The sequence below is a fragment of the Alosa sapidissima genome, chromosome 21, assembly GCF_018492685.1.
Source record: "Alosa sapidissima isolate fAloSap1 chromosome 21, fAloSap1.pri, whole genome shotgun sequence".
Lineage (NCBI taxonomy): Eukaryota > Metazoa > Chordata > Actinopteri > Clupeiformes > Clupeidae > Alosa > Alosa sapidissima.
The window spans coordinates 28358255-28377615 of record NC_055977.1 but is presented as its reverse complement, the minus strand read 5'-3'; the positions used below and the strand labels follow the sequence as shown (position 1 = coordinate 28377615).

The window sequence follows — 19361 nt, the reverse complement described above, 5'->3', positions numbered from 1 at the left end:
GCCATTCCCAGAACTGAGGCATTTCAGAGAGCAATTTCACACTGACCGCCCCACATCCTCACGCTTCACCCGGACTAGACAGATCAATTTGCACGTGTTCTGTATTTGCTGGGCTGAGGAGACTTAGTGGCCTTTGGCAATAGTCACACCAACCATTTCATGATGTCCAAACAAAAGGGGTCATGCTAAAGGGCCTATGCTACGTCAAAGTTAAAGGGGTGGTTCAGGATTTTGGACATAGGACCTCATTTCCAAGTAAGCAAGTGTGATATTTATCAGTGGAGACCGTTTTCAACACGTTTCATCCAGTCCTTCTAATTGCAGAGTTCGCAGGTGCTAGGCTAGCGCAAGTCAACGGTATGTGCTAGCCTGCCACTAAAGACAGTCTTACCCACTCCAAAGTACACCCGAGGCAAATAAATTATAACGCCAGACTATCGATGTAAATGTCTGTATTGACAGTGTTATTTCTAACGTTATTCTATCCTTGCATTTCAACGATCGCATTACATTTTGAGGGACTAGTTTCTTAGCAGCGGCGGAATTATACTTGCTCCGGTTAGTAGTACTGCGCCGAAAAGTAAACAGTAAAGCGCACTCCAATGGGGATACCTAGTAGTAGCCTTGGTAATATCAGTCCGCCGCTGAGTTGCAAAATGACTACTAACAACTTTAGGGATCAAAGTATAACTATTGCAACGCGATGCAAGGGTAGTTGTATTTCTTACACTATTCTATCAACACAGACATTTACATCGATTGTCTGGAATTTGCCTCAGGTGTACTTTGGAGTGGGTAAGACTGTCTTTAGTGGCAGGCTAGCACATACCGTTGACTTGTGCTAGCCTAGCACCTGCGAACTCTGCAATTAGAAGGACTGGATGAAACGTGCTAAAAACGGTCTCCACTGATAAATATCACACTTGCTTACTTGGAAATAAGGTCTTATGTCCAAAATCCTGAACCACCCCTTTAAGGACACTAGTGATCAGGTCACTTCTTTTCCCAAGGTGGACAATTATCTTCAGGCAGTGCCTGAACACACACCATGGGGGAAAGTAGGTAGAAAGCTTCACTTCTTTTTTTCCAGTTTATTTGTAGAGCCTTGTGACTCTTATTCAGCATAAGACAGCAGAGATGGACTGGAAACAAGTGGGAGAGAGATGGGACAAGGATGTGAGGGAGCGGGCTGCAGGCTGGAACTGAACCCAGGTCCTCAAGGGCACTCAGCTCTGAATGTAGCATGGATGCTGCCTCTTACGCCAAATTACTCCCCCCTAGAGAGTTTACTTCTATGGTTTGCACCAAATAATAAGGGCAAATAGAGACACAAAATGTTGTTTTGGATTAATTCTTATCTCCCACTGAGGGGCAGGAAAGAAATAACTGACAGCTCCAAAATGTGTATTACCCTAGCATCACAATGAAGCCAGACCCATCTCGCTCTCACTCACATAGAGCTTTAGAAAGAGCTTTATAAAGCTAAATCCCAGTGGAAGAGATCCTCAAAAGTGCTTCTAATATTGTAGGTATTCTAAGTGAGTAAACAAATAGTATGTGTATACAAGTGTTTTGGACTTTATTTTCAAACAGCAGACTGAATCCTAGTGAGGCTTCGCAGTATAATCCTCAAATTCACCATCCCTGAACGCTAGATTCTCATTCATATGTATCTGTCTAAATAGCTTATGGCAAACAACTAGAAAGCCATTTGCAAGTCTGTCTGTGTGTGTCTGTGTGTGGGTGTGACTATGTGTGTACTGTATGCATTTGAGTGTGTGTGTGTGTGTGTGTGTGTGTGTGTGTGTGTGTGTGTGTGTGTGTGTGTGTGTGTGTGTGCGCATTAGTGTCTGTACACATTGCACGTTGCACTGCAGAGTGCATATCTATGTGTTGACAGCTGACATCACCACCCCCGAAGTAAACTCATACAGCCTAAGCCGTTTACAACCCTCATTTGGTTTTTTTGTCTTGGTTTCACCCAACTTCATGATTCCCACTTCACACGTTGTGTACAATGTGTTCCAGCGAGTATAATTTATTCCAAAGCTCCATCCTTTCTCTGTCCTTTCTTCTCTCTCTCTCCTACTCTCTCCCTCTCACTCTGTTATTCACTATAGTGACACAGCGGATTGTAACAACCCGCAATGCAAACTGAAAGCAAGTTGAAAGAACGGGGCTAAGTGGCACTAATACAGTTGGGCACTGGTCAGTGACAGGCATTGGCCAGTGTTAAACTACAGGAAAACAAGTAAACAGGTAACCAGGTACATCAGAGGCAGGTTTAAGGCCATTCAAGTCCAACAGGAAAACAATTACAGTGTAACTCAAATAAGCATTTGTAGTTTTTCTTTTTCTTTTTGTTTGTTCTTTGAGAAGAGTGGGTCCTAAAGGGGCAGCCTTGCCCATGCCTGAACCTAAAACACAGTGGTCATGCAGTTGAGTGCAGCAGTAGCTCTATTCTGTGAGTGGGTGAGACAATGTCCCTGTCATCAGCTGGCTCTGGGAAGCATCGGTTCAGTTACGTGGCCAGTGTGGCCTCCCTGATCTGGCCCAAATCAGGCCCAAATCTGTTTCTGCTTCTGTCGACACAGTCTTTGATATTTATGCGATTCTATGATGTGTGTGTGTCGTGCTACTGACACAGTTCTGGTATGGCCTATAAAGACAACAATTTTCCTGCTGCCAAAGAATCCACTTGGAAAAAGGAAGAGAGCATAATTTGCGTGATCATTGTTTTTTTCCCCCATATAGTCAAACTCTTTTGGTCAAATTATCCAGTGAAGAAAATAGTCTATTCTTTGTAAAATAGTTCAAAAATATCCTGATAAAGAGGTGCTCTCTGCAACTCCATAGATGAGCTAGTCAGAGGCGTTGGGAGAAATATCCCAGCAGATTGTCCTCAGCCGTCCCCAATGTAAGTCTGTGTGCATTAGGAAGAGTCCTGGTAAGTGATGATCCTTGGGTGAGAGATGTGAGATGGTGAGACAAGCCCAGAACTGTTCTAATTGGCTCTGGAAATGAAGGAAGAGGGCTAAAAGTGACTCTGATTGGCTCTGGGAGTCTGGTAATGGAGGAAGCGGTTTGACAGTGGCCTCGGATTGGCTGCTTTGAGTGTCATAGAAAGATGAGCCACCACATGGTGAGGGCCATCACCATCAGGCCAGACAACAACAAGGAAACATTTGGCTGCTGTAGCATCATGGGATACAGCAAACAAGGCGAGACACGCCTCTCCTCCTCCCCGTCAGGCACTGGGATTGACACCCTGATGGTGTGTCGCCTTGACAACAGCTCCTCCTCACTGTCGTCTTCGTAATAATACCCATCGTCATCATAGCCATCATCGTAGTCATCATCGTCGTAATCACTGTCATCCTCATAATCTTCCTCATCCTCCTCCTCAACCTCCACCAGCTCGTGGGGAAGAGGTGGCCCACCTGGGGCAGGTCCCCACCTGACCCTTACCTGCTCGCCCCTCGGCAACAAGCCGCGCCTCCCTCGCTGCGCCCGGCAACGGGAGACCAAGAGAGACAGAGAGACAATGAACAGACGTGGAGAGAGACAGATGGAATGATGGAAGGTGAGAGGAGGAGGAGAAAGAGAAGAAAGTGGGAGGGTATGGGAGAGTAGGAGGAGAGAGGCAGAGTATGGGAGAGTAAGAGGAGGTGTGGAGAGGTCTTGTAAAGCTTGCAATGTAAAGCTTCCCTAAAAAAAGTGTTTAATCAGTTAGTGTTTGAACTCCAGCTCTAGGCTTGGGTGTGTGTGTGTATGTGTGTGTGTTGGGGGGGCAGTTCTTTTGAATGAGGAAGGGACAACTGTTGTGAGTGGCAGGACCAGACCGAACCCCCCACTCCTCTACTCCCCCACCTGTTTCAGCAGCAGTACAGCGCAGCCCAGCCTAGCGCAGCTCAGCTCTGGGAACGTTTTTATGGCACATTCAACTATAACAGAACACCCTGGCAAAGGCATCTTCTTCTGGCAGACTGAGCCTGTAGTGCAAACCCAATTGGCAGTGCAACGTCTTTTAACACCGAGGGGAAAGAAATGCCATAAAAACCCACTGGGTTTGGGCTGGCCCGACCACTGGGTAAGGCTTCTTCTCATCTCTGATACATCCACATCTGATGATACAGCTGGTCTGGATCTGGATTACAGTTGGTTTGGATCTGGATTACAGTTGATTTCAATCTGGATTACAAATTGGTTTGGATCTGATTTGAATTTGGATTACAGATTGTTTGGATCTGGTTTGAATCTGGTCAGGATCTGGATTACAGTTGGTTTGGATCTGATTTGAATTTGGATTGAAGATTGTTTGGATCTGGTCTAGATCTTGATTACAGTTGGTTTGGATCTGATTTGAATTTGGATCGAAGATTGTTTGGATCTGGTCTAGATCTGGATTACAGTTGGTTTGGATCTGATTTGGAGCTGGATTACAACTGGTCTGAAATGGTCTAAGTCTCACAATATCAGTCAATGTGTTTTTTGGGCAGTAAACTACTTAAGGTAAGATCCTTAGTTAGCGTGTGTGTTCTTATGTGTATAATGTGCTCTTCTGTTTAGCCATAATGGGCGCTTCTTTAAATATTTCAAGAGTGCAAAGACAAGAAAGGGAACTAGTGAATGTTTGGGGTTGTTGGCTGTGTGTTCATCCGTATTATCTTTATCATACAGTATAAGACTGGTGACTGTTCCAGGTGTGCATGTGTGCTCAAGTGTGACTGTTCCAGGTGTGCATGTGTGCTCAAGTGTGACTGTTCCAGTAACAACACCGTACACCTGCCAAGTAATGCCACGTGTGTGTGTGAGTGTGTACTGTATGTTGATTAAAATCTGAAAATTCATACTAAAGTCTGTGTGTTTATATACAATACCGGTCAAAAGTTTGGGGGCACTTAGAAATTTTCATTCCACCCCATTATAGAGAGAATACCAGCTGAGATCAGTTGCATTGTTTTTTTATTCAGGACAGCAGTTTTCAGATTACATTATGTGCTTACATAATTGCAAAAGGGTTCTCGACTGTTGTAGAAAAGAAATGGCTGATCTTTAATGCAATATCTACATTGCCCATTATCAGCAACCATTCATCCAATGTTCCAAAGGCACATCTGTTTACTAATCTGATATCATTTTTAAAAGGCTAACTGAGAGAACATTGGAGAACTCTTTTGCAATTATGTAAGCACATAATGTAATCTGACAAACTGCTGCCCTGATTAAAAAAACAATGCAACTGATCTCAGCTGGTATTCTGTCTATAATGGAGTGGAATGGACATTTCTAAGTGACCCCAATCTTTTGCCCGGTAGTGTATGGATGAGGGAGCATGTTCCTGTGTGCGATGTGATGAGGGACATGGTCTCAGGTCTGTGAGTGGAACTGTGTTTTAAAAGTCTCAATGACTGATGCCCGAGAGGGCGGGGCCTTTCCAGAATCTTCCTCGCACACCACAGCAATTGGGGAGGGGGGCCAAGGGGGCGAGCATGGAAGTGACTGAGAGACAGGACGGGACTTAGACTAGAAGAAGAAGAGGAAGAGAAGAATAGGAGGAAGAAGAAGAATAGGAGGAAGAAGAAGAAGAAGAAGAAGAATAGGAGGAAGAAGAAGAAGAGGAGGAAGAAGAATAGGAGGAAGAAGAAGAAGAAGAAGAATAGGAGGAAGAAGAAGAATAGGAGGAAGAAGAAGAAGAAGAAGAATAGGAGGAAGAAGAAGAAGAATAGGAGGAAGAAGAAGAATAGGAGGAAGAAGAAGAAGAAGAAGAATAGGAGGAAGAAGAAGAAGAATAGGAGGAAGAAGAAGAAGAAGAAGAAGAAGAAGAGGAAGGAGAAGAATAGGAGGAAGAAGAAGGAGTAGAAGAAGAAGAAGAAGAAGGAGAATAACAACAGGAGAGATTGAGAAGAGAGATTGAGGAAGTGGAAGGCAAAGAGAAGGTCAAAAAGAGTGAAGAGAGAATTAAGGGGGGGGAGAGAGGAACATAAAACATTGAGACAACCAGTGGAAGGACAAGACGTAGGGAGAGAAAAAAGGGGGACAGACAATGACATGAAAAGGAGGACCAGGGGTCAGTTTTGGTTGTTTTTCTCCCTCCGTTCCTTCATTCATATTTTCAAAACTTTTCTTTTCAGTCTTAGTTTTTTGTTCTTTTCCAGTATGATCATTTGATCATAGTCATTGATTGTTAATAATAATGCATGCAGATTCGCTTTGTGATTAAAAACAAACAAAATAAACTTAACGGTTACAATATTAAATAAATAAATTGAGCCATGCGATTGGCAGATGAAGCAGAGGATCCAAGCTGGCAGCAGCCATTTAGAGAGCAGAAACAGCAGAAGGGGGGCGGGCTCTTATCTCAGGGGTGCATTCTGTATGGACAGCCAGGCCAGGCAGTACAGCTCAATGGGGAAGTGGTGCTGCCTTGAGTGATGTCTGTCCAAGCCATGGCCAAGCCTCCAAACCCGCCAACCAACCATACACACTATGGCGCCCTCCATTCTTTATAGCCATAAAGAAACACCACACACACGTTTGGATCTCTGGTTGGGTTGCCAGATAGTAGCTGACTCTGCGCCGGATCTGGCCCTGATCTGATGAGAGTATGACCCCTCGTTTAGGCCATGGGGCTGTGCTGTGAAGCGAGGTTACTGGCTTATCCAGGTAACTGCAGGAGTAACCACTGACCTCCAAAGCGACGAGTATTCTTCCGCGCATACGGCTATGCTGTGCGGCCATACGGTCGTGCGTATCTGTGTGCGTACTTTCCACCTAATGGAACGGCCTTGTACTACTGTACACATCTAGTTTTGCACAGGCAGCATGCAAGATCCGTACAAACACAAAAAAACATGGAAAGGTCATACGAACCAGACATACTATATGACAATTTTGCGTCATCTGTAGAAGTACACTTGGGCTTTATAATAACACTGCACCGGGCACTTTTCTTTTGTTTCTAAAGTGACAAGTTGTTTTGAGGTCAGTGGTTGCTCCTGAAGTGACCTGAGTAAGCCAGTACCCTTGCTGCGTAGTGGGCCTGTAGCCCTCAGATCTGACCCAAAGTTAGGTACTGTTTGGGTGGATGTTATTACTGGTTTCTGTCTCAGGTACAGCAGTCACGAGCAGTAGAGAGCAGATTAGAGTATGTTTACCTCTGACACACCACCCACCGCTCTGTACGAGGGAGAGTGGGTTGATGATCTCACCTGTGTGCGCACACACACACACACACAGTTTACACATTACACTTGCAGATTGATATATCAGGTTCACTAATAAACACGCTCTGCTTAGAAGACCTAAAACCAAAGATATTTACACACACACACACACACACACACACACACACACACACACATTACACTTGCAGATTGATATATCAGGTTCACTAATAAACACGCTCTGCTTAGAAGACCTAAAACCAAAGATATTTACACACACACACACACACACACACACACACACACACACACACACACACATTACACTTGCAGATTGATATATCAGATTCACTAATAAACACACTCTGCTTAGAAGACCTAAGATATTCACACACACACACACAGTTTACACATTACACTTTCAGATTGATATATCAGGTTCACTAATAAACACACTCTGCTTAAAAGCCATAAGATATTCACACACTTCACACACACACACACACACACACACACACACACACACACACACACACACACAGTATGAAGCCTGGAATTCGTCAGCACAATGCAAATGCAAGGCTTTCGCATGGTTTGATCTCATCAGGGAACTTCTTTCAACCCAGATAGGATCCTCTTACAGATCTGAGCTCTTCATTTACCAACTAGAAAACAGACATAGCTTCCTCTCTTATAAATACCTCAGATCATTAATGCCCACAGTCTGACTGTAGGCTACACAGGGGACAGATTGTGCTTCAGATGAAGAAATAACTACAAACACATCTTTATCAGCACTGTATGCAGTCAAGGGTAGAGACTGAAACAACAAGCCATGTGCAATATTTATTGACTTCACGAATAGGCAAGGAAGCCTCATGTAATATTTCATGACTTCACGGATAAGCTGAAAAAAGGAATTCACCACTTAAGCCATCTCACGCACGGAGGCACAGCAAATCATTTGTCTCGGCAGTGAATTTTTTGCCCTCCAGCCAGCACTGACTCTAAACAATCCAGACATGACAGAGAAGCGTGACCTGCACCGAGAGCTTCAGCTTTAGTGCCCCCTTGTGGCACTGGCTGGTCAGTGCAGTCAGGTAGATGATGCATCACTAAACCCAGTGGCTCTTACTGGCAGGCAGCTACCCAGACTGATTTAGCCACACTGTGATCTGACACAGGTACTTCACAATGATGGATGTCTGGTAGTACAGTGTCTCAGCTATCGTAATTTGAGGTGACACGATGATTGATTTAGGGGAATGGGGAGTACAAAACAAGCAGTAACCACAAGCACAGCAAACTCAATGAGAAAACAAATAAGTAAATAAATCTAAATAAGACCTAGTAGTGTATGTGACACTTGCTGACACTGGCACCACTTGAGTAAGTTAACCTTTGAACTCTGAGCCTCTGGAGAGAGAGCAAGGGAGACTGGGGCCCAACTGTGTGTGTGTGTGTGTGTGTGTGTGTGTGTGTGTGTGTGTGTGAGCCAGCAGCTACTGGCTGGTACTGTGTATGAGGAATGCGGGAGCAGTGAGACTCGGTGTCTCCCTTACCCTGTCAGCACTGACCATGCAGTGTGTGTGTGTGTGTTTGTCAATGCCTGTGAGAGTTTGTGTGTGTCTGTGAGAATGTGCATAACTGTGTGTGTACGGTGTGTGTGTGTGTGTGTGTGTGTGTGTGTGTGTGTGTGTGTGTGTGTGTGGCCGGCCCTTGACAGACTGCCACCTGGGCGCGGTGCAACTGCTTGACTCACCCCGTCGGCGCCCGGCTGGAGCTGGCCGTTGATGCTGGCGGTGCGGAAGGGTGAGTGTGTGGACAGGCGCTTGTCCCACTCGCTGGGCCGCGGCTCCGGCACCGACTCCATGAAGCTGCGCTTCAGCTCACTGATGCTGGTGTGGTGACGCATGATCTCCGACTGGGTCTTTTCCACATCCTGGGACACGAGATGGACAGATGGAGAGAGAAGAGAAGGCCAAGAAAGAGAGGGAAAGAGATAGAGGACCAGAGAAAGAGGGAGGATTAGGTAGAGGGATAGAGAGATAGAGAGAAAGGAGAAATAGAAGGCCAAGAGAGAGAGAGAGAGAGAGAGAGAGAGAGAGAGAGAGGAAGAGAGAGGACCAGAGAAAGAGGGAGTTTATGAAAGGGGATAGACAGATAGAGAGAGAGGAGAGAATGAGGGGAAGGACAGAGGGGAAGAGAAAGATGGAGTGATAGTGGGATAGAGGGAGGAAAAGAGATAGGAAGAGACACACACACAAAGAAAGGGAACAGAGCGAGATGTAGAGGAAGTAATGGAACAGGAAAGAATGGAGGGAAGAGACGGATGTAAGAGAGAGGAGAGAAAGAACCAAACAGAGAGCAAGAAAAGAGAAGGAGAAAGTGAGGGAGGAACGTAAAAAAGAGAGAGAAGATAAGAAACAGAGAATGAAATGAGATGAAGAAGACAGAAGCACAGAGAAGAGACACCGAGCCCGAGGGAAGATGACCCCAGAGAGAGAGAGAGAGAGGCGGAACAATCATGAGGGGAGAAAAGATGGAGGGATGCAATGGACAAAGAGAGAAGAAGTAGAGGAGAGGAGAAGAGCCAGGCCCAGAGAGGGAGGGGATGAAGAAGAGAAGAGCTTGTTATCTCCACGCCGTCACAAACTCAGCTCAGCTCAGCTCACACGTCTCACTGCAGATGAGGATGGAGTTAGGATGCTGGCTCTGGTTAGTGGCGGCACATAGGGAAACAGTTTCATCATGAGGCACACACACACACACACACACACAGAGAAAGCCAGAGACCAAAGCCAGTCTCTGGGGATGTTCTATGGACCAGCCAGACAAAACGTGTCCTCAAAGCTCTTCTCTCTCCCTTCTCAAATAAAAGCTCATCTCTGGTCCTCTCCCATGTCGGTTTCCCTCTCTATTAACTCCCCTCTACAACTGAGCTCCAAACAGCTACTGCTCTCACTGTGCAAGAGTGTTTACATCTTAAATCTCCTCTTAAATCATCTGCTTCTGCCTTCTCTTGCTCTGCCTCTCCTCCAATCCCCTCTGTCTTTCACTCTCTTCTTCCCTCTCTCTCTCTCTGAGGTTCACAGTTAGTGTTTCATGGTGGGGAAGCTTTTACTGTAAATCTCTCATCACACTTCTCCGCTGCTCTGATCTACAGTATGTTCCTCACTAATCTTAATCTCTCTCTCTCTCTCTATTTAAGTTTTGTGGCCAATATAGTTTGTGTTCATACAGCTCTCCTCTCTCCTCTTAAGAATTCTAAATCTCAATTTTTCCACTCTTCTCTACGTGTAAGGACGAGCCAGCACATGTTCACTGTTCTTTACTTCTCCCATCTCCCCTGTTTTCCTACTCTAGGGCTGCTGCTGCTGTATGTCATCTCCATGCCCAACCACCCCCCACCTCCCTCTTCGCCTTCCTCATCCTGAGGGTCTAAGAACGTTTGACGCCTTGGAGGAGGAATGGTGATGTTCCCTAATTGGACACTACAAATGAGAGTGTGTGAGAGAGAAAGAGAGAGAGAGAGAGAGAGAGAGAGGAGGGAAAAAAGATGCCCAACTCTCCAGGCTGTTGATTATTCATTAAAGAACTTGGACATCTACGAGCTAGAGTGTAATCAACGCTCACACAGCCACTGAGAGCCAGGCATGAAAGAGAAAAACAACATGAGAGAGAGAGAGGACATAAGAGAAGGAGAGAGAGAACAAGGAGGGAGAGCTTGGAGGAGAACTCAAAGTAACTCCACTGCCTGGCTGGCTGGCTGGCACATAGAACATCTGCCTTGTCCCGATCGCTACCATCTGTGAAACAGTCCTGTGCTGCGCCAATCATTCCTTCCTGTCCACACGGCACGGCCCCCGAGGCTGGACCTTCAGAAGTTGGGCCCAATTAATCCTTAATGTGGTCTTTCACTAAGGGTAGGTTGGTACTGCTACTGATCTACAGGCTAGTCCTAGCAGATTCTGAAAACTAACAGTTGGGAACTAGAATGCTGGGAATGAATAACTATGTTATGACATTAACTTAACAATATATAGCATTATTTAATATTATTATATCATTTAATATTATATTATTACTTATTCATTCTGAACATCAATTAACAAGTTCACACGTAACAGGCCTTTTAATATGGTTGAAAGTTGTGCCAACTAGGAAGTCACATGACCATTTCACAGACGGCTGACCGACTGAGCAAGGTGGGTGAGCGAGTGAGGCGGGAGTCCATACTGGTCTCTCCCTCCACCCTGGGCACTGTGTCTGCGTTAGGCAACGCCACTCAGCTCCACTGCCACTCCAGTAGAGGGGATGATGATTGTGACCAAGAGACTGGTGACCAATGATGCGTATGGGGGGAGGGGGGGTCAACACACACATGTTGACTTTGGATGGTCCAACACGACATGAACGCAAAAGGGCCACAAGTGTTAAGACAGCATGAACATGAGTGGGCGGAACTATTCCTATGGTGGGTGTGTCCTCCCTCTTTGTTTCAGTGACAGGTTTCCATGTTGATGGCCAATGAATGACCTCACAATGATGATGGAGACAGCGGCATCGTTGGACTGTTGATGGTGTTATTACTGAGTAAATACATGACTGGGAAGGCTGACCACGTGTGTGTGTGTTGCATCTGTATCGTCTGTACATCGTCTGTAATTGGACACTTACCGAATCACCTAGAGCACACATTAGACTGCATTACTCTGGTGGTCACATCAAAGACCACACACACATCTTGCTCTTCTTCAGAGAGACTCTGTTTTATAAACTGAATATAAAAAATCTTCATGGACTTGGACTTCATGGTCAGAGGAAGCATTAGACACCTCCTTCAAACATTGACCTTTTAGAGGAACCAAAACACACTCCAAGACAACTTGCAACAACAGGATGATAGTCCTCCATTCCCAATCATATATTTACCCAAATGACCACAGATCAAACCAAAGATGTTTATGTTTATGTTTACATCAAAACACAGTGAAGTGAGTACTTGCATTAGAATCAGAGAGGTAAATAGTGCATGCCAAGCCTTTGGGGTTAAGCTATGAGAAGAAAACAAACAAACAAACAAAAGAAGAAGCAGATCAAAAAATTAAGAATGAAAAGAAGAAAAATGTCAATGAGCAAAGAGAAGGAGGTCAAGACCTCCGGCATGCACGTCTGCTCGCGCCCACGAGAGTGAAGGATAGAGAGATAGAGCTGTCGAGCGATAGAGCGGTAGAGATGGCATGCGATGACTAACAGTCAAAGAGCAAAGAGAGTAGCCCGCTCAGGAGCCTTCATACCAACCTCCAACATTAAATTGCTATGTCTGACATAAAGAGTTTCCCCCTCAAGTTTCTTAGCTCTTTTCTGTGAAAAATATAATAAAAGAAAAAGAGAGAAAAAATAAAAGAAAGAAAGAAAAAAGGAAGAGAAACAAAGAGTTGGTGTCCTGATAATGACATTTGCGGGTCCATTTTCTCATCCACTTATGCCGCTTGACTTGCAGTTGCATCCAGTGCGCATAACTGATGGATAAAGTGGAGATGAGATAGGAAACCAAACTAAACTAAAACTACAGGAAGTGGAGCAAAGCAGAGTGCAAAGGTCAGGGGTCAGGGGTCGTGGTGGGGGGTGGGGGAGGGTCATCATTCAGAAGTGATGAGTTTGTGGTAAAGAAAGTGCTACTAAATAGTAAACTACTGTGAGGTGAACCACAACCTGAGTTGCTCTATCCTGCAGACAAATGAACATTCACAACGTTTATGGATTGACTCGGTGTACTGTTCTTGGACGTCTGAAATATTCACAATAATGCTTTTGGATTTGACTCTGCGCTGTTCTGTAAGCATTCCTTGGCGTCCGATTCCCCATTGCCGTAGAGGGCTAACTATACCTGTGCCAGAAAGTGACACTGTCCCTCTTTTCCTGACTGCAAAGTTGCGAGAGCAGACGATGTGCAGCTATTTTGAGACTCTACAACAAAGGTACAACACAGACACTGTTGACAATGTCTGCTTTATTATAAATGGAGCTTTGAGGAGCCGCGGCAGCAGCGCAAGAAGATTTATTGTGGACATATGCAGACAATGGCTAATGTCTGTTAGCAACTGTAGTGCTGCTCGATATCTGTGTGTGTGTGTGTGTGTGTGTGTGTGTGTGTGTGTGTGTGTGTCATGAGTCATGTCTGGGAAACATAAATCAACCTCACTGTACTGCATGGACACACAAGTATGTGTGTGTGTGTTAGAATTTCTATTGTTTTTGCAATTCCATTGTCTTGCAGTGTGTGTGTGTGTGTTGAGTTTCACAGGCGTTTTTGATTCCAACTCACACCGGCTGCCAAATTAAACAGAGATAGGCTAAGCAAACCATCTATTTATCTATGTAAACAAATTCAAATTCCCCAAAATGATCACATTCATTTCCAGTGACCCATGAAAACAAAATAAACCAACACATAAACAAACCCAAGCATAAATCAAGAGCCCTCCAGCCATGAGCAGCATGAGTTCTTGTATAGCTGCACTTATACAAGTGTGACAGCAGACACAGCCCGAGGCAGGCGCATGGAACTGGGGTGGCGTGGGGACAAACATGACAGCTCATCTCTTTTGCACACGTCAGAAACAGGCATGTGTGTGTGTGTGTTTGTGTGTGTGTGTGTGTTTTATATGTGTGCGCAAATGTGTGTGTGTGTGTGTGTGTGTGTGTGTGTGTGTGTATGGGTAAATGTGTGTGTGTGTGTGTGTGTGTGTATGGGTAAATGTGTGTGTGTGTGTGTGTGTGTGTGTGTGTGGGTGTGTGTGTGTGTGTATGGGTAAATGTGTGTGTGTGTGTGTGTGTGTGTATGTGTATGGGTAAATGTGTGTGTGTGTGTATGGGTAAATGTGTGTGTGTGTGTGTGTGTGTGTGTATGGGTAAATGTGTGTGTGTGTGTGTGTGTGTGTGTGTATGGGTAAATGTGTGTGTGTGTGTGTGTGTGTGTATGGGTAAATGTGTGTGTGTGTGTGTGTGTGTGTGTGTATGGGTAAATGTGTGTGTGTGTGTGTGTGTGTGTATGGGTAAATGTGTGTGTGTGTGTACGTAGAGATGCGAGGATGAGTAAGAGAGTGGCGCCCTCATGCGGTGGGGCGGATGGTAAAGAGGAGGAGGAGGTGGGGGGGCTAACCTTCCTCGCTCGCACCAGCTCCGTTGTGCCCCGGGGCGACTGCTCCACCCCACAGTGCGCGGGCAGGAGGAGCACGAGGAGGGAGAATCCACCCCACAGTGCGCGGGCAGGAGGAGCACGAGGAGGGAGAATCCACCCCACAGTGCGCGGGCAGGAGGAGCACGAGGAGGAGGGAGAAAGGCACGTACACATTAGAGGATTACTGCACTGGAGGAGACATCTCCTCTACACACACACACACACACACACACACACACACTCACTCAAGTCGGCATGCATACATACACACACACTCAAATAGGCATGCATGTATACACAAACACACACACCAAGGCACAAAGGCATAAACACACACACACACACACACACACACACACAAACACAACAAGGCACAAAGGTCTAAACGCACGCACGCACACACACACACGCACACACACACGCACGCACGCACGCACGCACGCACACACACACACACACACACACTAAGGCACAAATGTCTAAACACATGCACACACACAAACACACACACACCAAGGCACAGAGGCATAAACACACACACACACACCAAGGCACAAAGTTCTAAACAGGCGCACACAGCGTTCGGTGCAGCATGCAGCGTGTGTGACAAACACACACCTGTCTCTCCCGCTCGCCATTGGTGGCGGTGGTCGCCTGCGTGTGGTGCCGGCGTTCTCGCCTAGCCACCGTCTGTAGTGGCACACACACACACACACAGCTCAGACACCCTGCATGTGGAGCTGCACAGAACCACCCCCCCCCCACACACAAACACATACTCATGCACACACACACAGTCTAAACCCTCACAACAAATGCAACATGAATAATAATAAACTTTAAATTAGTAAATAATAAACTGACTATTACACACTAAAATGTGTGAGAAAAAATTACATATCTCGGTTCTCATAGCTATAGATCATCACACACACACACTCATTCCTTCCCTCAAACACACACACACACACACAGCCCATGTTTGAGAGGTAGACCATGCAGGAATACAAGTGATCCCCGGGCTGCAAAACCATAAAGATGCTCGCTGTGTTTAACAAGGGATTAGTACAGCATACACACGTATACATTTCCTCTGCAGGCATGTGGCATAACAGTCTAAATTGTGGTTTCTTAAAGTGAGGTGCAGCATCCTAAACTTTATAAAAAAAAATAACAAATAACACAAATTTGACATTAATTGATGGTCAGAAACATAGTGCAACTGCTAAAAATGTACAATACAAAATGTACACATCTTGGTACAAGAAATAATTTTCCCTTGATGTTTGCTTCTGCCAAATCATGCATGAGTGTGTGTGAAATTGGGGGTATGGTCACCTTTGTGAGTGTGTGTGGAGAGGTTGTCATACCTTCATGGCCTGTAGTGAGTAGTGTGAGAATATGGTGTCTCTGTGTGTGTGTGGGGGTGTGTGGGGGGGTGTCTGTCAGGGGGGTGTACCTTGTGGTTTGTTTGAGGAGAGTGTTTAGTAGAGTAAGTGTGTGTGGTTGACCGTACCTTGATGTCAGGTGTGTGTGTGTGTGTGTGTGTGTGTGTGTTTTGACCGTACCTTGATGTCAGGTGTGTGTGTGTGTGTGTGTGTGTGTGTTTGACCGTACCTTGATGTCAAGTGTGTGTGTGTGTGTGTGTGTGTGTGTGTGTGACCGTACCTTGATGTCAGGTGTGTGTTCAGCTTTGGCGCCCTGCTGCGCTTTGGGGGAGTCGGTGCCACGCCCCTCCCCCTTCACCTCCGCCTTCCTCTCGGCCGAGCGCGAGGGACGGCCAGTTGGCGTGGCAACCTCCTTGCGCTCCTTGGTGGCCGTGGAGATGGCGGCGGAGGCAGGCGACGGAGCGGCGTCTCCCGGGGACACGGGGGACATGATGGGCGCACTGACCGGACGGGCGCCTTTTTCCGGCGTGGCCACCATCGCTGCAGAGAGGACAGAGGATAGGGAAGAGAGGAACAGATAAATACATAAAATATATAAATAGTTATATACATCATAAAATACATAAGCATGTCATTTAACTCTACTTATCGGTTCTGAAGAAAAAGGTCTTAAAACGTGACTACACGCGATACATTCCTCTCTTTCAGTCCAGCGTTTCCAAACACACTCATCACACATCACATTTGTTTTGCAGATGTACACTTTACACTGAATCAGTGGCACCTGGATTTTCAAAGATAACAGTTGAACTTATGACCCCAACCCAAGGGAGTTTTATCTTCTATTCAGACTCTCTCACACACACACACTCATAGAGACCCCTGGGTAACACACACACACACACACTCATAGAGACCCCTAGGTAACACACACACACACACACACACTCATAGAGACCCCTGGGTAACACACACACACACACACACACACACACACTCATAGAGACCCCTGGATAACACACACACACACACACTCAGAGACCACTGGGTAACACACACACACACACACACACACACTCATAGAGACCCCTGGGTAACACACACACACACACACACACTCACACTCATAGAGACCCCTGGGTAACACACACACACACACACACACACTCATAGAGACCCCTGGGTAACACACACACACACACACACACACTCACACTCATAGAGACCCCTGGGTAACACACACACACACACACACACTCATAGAGACCCCTGGGTAACACACACATACACACACACACACTCATAGAGACCCCTGGGTAACACACACACACACACACACTCATAGAGACCCCTGGGTAACACACACACACACACACTCATAGAGACCCCTGGGTAACCACAGTTGGCATTGCACACACACATCAGCAGACCCAGTTCCACCTGCGGTTCTGAATAGAGGAGATTTCACCACGTGACTGTCCACTGGCTGATGCACACTGCCAGGCTGGGTCTTCTTCCAGGTATGGTCCCTCACAGGGGTGTGTGCGTGTGTGTGTGTGTGTGTGTACAGTATGTGTGTGTGTGTGTGTGTGTGTGTGTGTGTGTGTGTGTGTGTGTGTGTGTGTGTGTGTGTGTGTGTGTGTGTGTATTTGCTACCTGTGGGCTGTAGGGGAGAACTAGAAACAGGAGGGGCAGGGAGACCCAGCAGCTCACACCAGTCATCCTTCCAGGCCGCTGCAATGAGGTGTGACATGTTATGATCAATAGTGGAAAAGCAATACAGCTCTTTTAAATCCCCAACAGAAAAGCAAAAAATGTTGATTGCTGGGGAAACTTTGGCAACAGTGCTCTCTAGAGCAAAGCAAAACACTGAATTAGCAGAAGCATGGATGAGAACCTTCCAGAAGGGGGTCACAGTTGACCTCAGGAAAGAGTTAGGTGAAGTAAGGTAGACTGGGGACAAGAACAGTAGTCCAAGTCAAAGTACAGTGTAGAGATCCACCAAAAGTCCAGTTTGTGTGTTAAAGGCAGGCATACACAGCTGATGTGCTCTTGCAGATAAGCATATGGAGTTAGTTTGCCAGCATCCACTTGCCATCTGAAAGCACTTTCTCTGCCACTTGCATTCATCGCAATCCTATCTGTGGAGACACTGGATTATTGCAGAGCAGAAAGGCACCAAAAAGCCACTTGTTTGTTAGAAGCTGATTAAAGGCTCATGTTCTCTTTACACTGTTGATGGTAATTGTTTGGGCAGTTAAGTCGAGCCATCTGAAAGCACTTTCACTGTCGACCGCAGCCCTCATAGCTAACTACCTATGTGTGGACACACTGGAGTGCTCCTGAGCGAAAGAGGCACCAAAAAGCCAGTTGTGTGTTAGAAGCCGATTAAGAGTTCTTGCACTGGTGACACTGTTGTGAGTCCAGCCATATGAAAGCACTTTCTCTGCCCGCTGCGATCATCGCAGCCCTACCTGTGGAGAAACCAACGCCCTTGAGAGTATCCTTCTCCAGCAAGAGGAACCAGAGGTCCTGGTCTTCCCCTAAAGGCTCAGGGAGGAGTGCCCTCAACCTCCTGCCCAGAGAGAGAGCCTCCTCCCTGGCCTGGCGCCCGGCGATCTCCAGCCCCCTCTGGAGCTCCAGGGCCTCCTGCTCCAACATGGCCAACCGCCGGGCCTGGAGAGGGTTTTGGGGGGTTTGGCTCAAGGCCCGGTTCGGTCCAAGGCCTGTGCCTGCGGCCAGCCACTGGCGCTGAAGCTGCTCCACGCTCTGCTGGGTGAGAAGGAGGTCTTTTGTGGCGCGGGACAGGAGGTCATCCAACGAGCCAGGGACCAGGGAGCCACCCTCATTCTCAGTGGTTGTTAAGGTCTTCCAAATGACCGTTGACCTCTTTGAAAAAGCCACCCTTGCTGCAAGAGGTACTGCTTTTTGAGAAAAAGTGAGGATAAAGTGAAAAAATCTTACAAGATGTTGAACTCATGAAGATAAAATGCAGACGGCTGAATGTGGAAACTGATAAAGAAATATGAAATATTAAAACATTGCCAGTGCACAGCATCCTTCATGCAGCAATTATTATAATACAGTAAATATCCAGGTCAGTTTTGTCCATTTTCAACTAAAAAGCATCCAAGCACTTAAGTAATGTCTAATCACAGAGCATTAGGACTTTACTTAATCTCCTTCCCAACACCACCACTAGAGGGTGCTCTATGGGTCACCTCAACACATCAGCACAAGCTTTGAAAGAGGCCTGTGTGGGAGGGAGAGTGCAAGCCAGAGACACCCAAATCAAAATGAGACACAAGATAGCCACAGATAGCCATGAAGATAGGCAGCATACAGCATAAAGCAAAGCATTATGGGCCAGGTGCTGGTGCAGTGGAGGACCTCACGAGGGCAAGGTCCTGTATGTGGAAGAGAGAGTGTGAAATGGCTGCGGGTTGGGATCAGTGCTTCACACAGATGCTGGTGAGTGTTGTCAGTAGCTCTGCTCAAAGCAGTTACCAGCAGGGGGCAGGAGTGAGCTACACGCTGTTAGATTGACTCGTGCTGAGCAGTAAAGGCTGTGACAAAGTGGAGGTAGCAGGTCACACTGGACAGGACAAGGTCCTCAGCAGG

General features: G+C 46.4%; 1 protein-coding gene across 4 annotated transcripts in view; it reads right to left on the bottom strand.

Annotated features, from left to right (window-relative positions):
• epb41a (erythrocyte membrane protein band 4.1a) overlaps positions 1–19361 on the bottom strand; it is a 79410-nt gene that overhangs the window by 14487 nt on the left and 45562 nt on the right. For 3 of the 4 annotated variants that reach the window (XM_042076521.1, XM_042076520.1, XM_042076522.1), the window contains exons 12-16: positions 16021–16280; positions 14971–15042; positions 14335–14373; positions 12471–12533; positions 8929–9108 (exon numbers count right to left, since the gene is read on the bottom strand). In XM_042076521.1, coding sequence (XP_041932455.1) covers positions 8929–9108; positions 12471–12533; positions 14335–14373; positions 14971–15042; positions 16021–16280 — 614 coding nt within the window. Of the gene's footprint in view, positions 1–8928; positions 9109–12470; positions 12534–14334; positions 14374–14970; positions 15043–16020; positions 16281–17396; positions 17475–18214; positions 18662–19361 lie in introns of all 4 variants that reach the window. The other variant, XM_042076519.1, reaches the window with a different exon arrangement.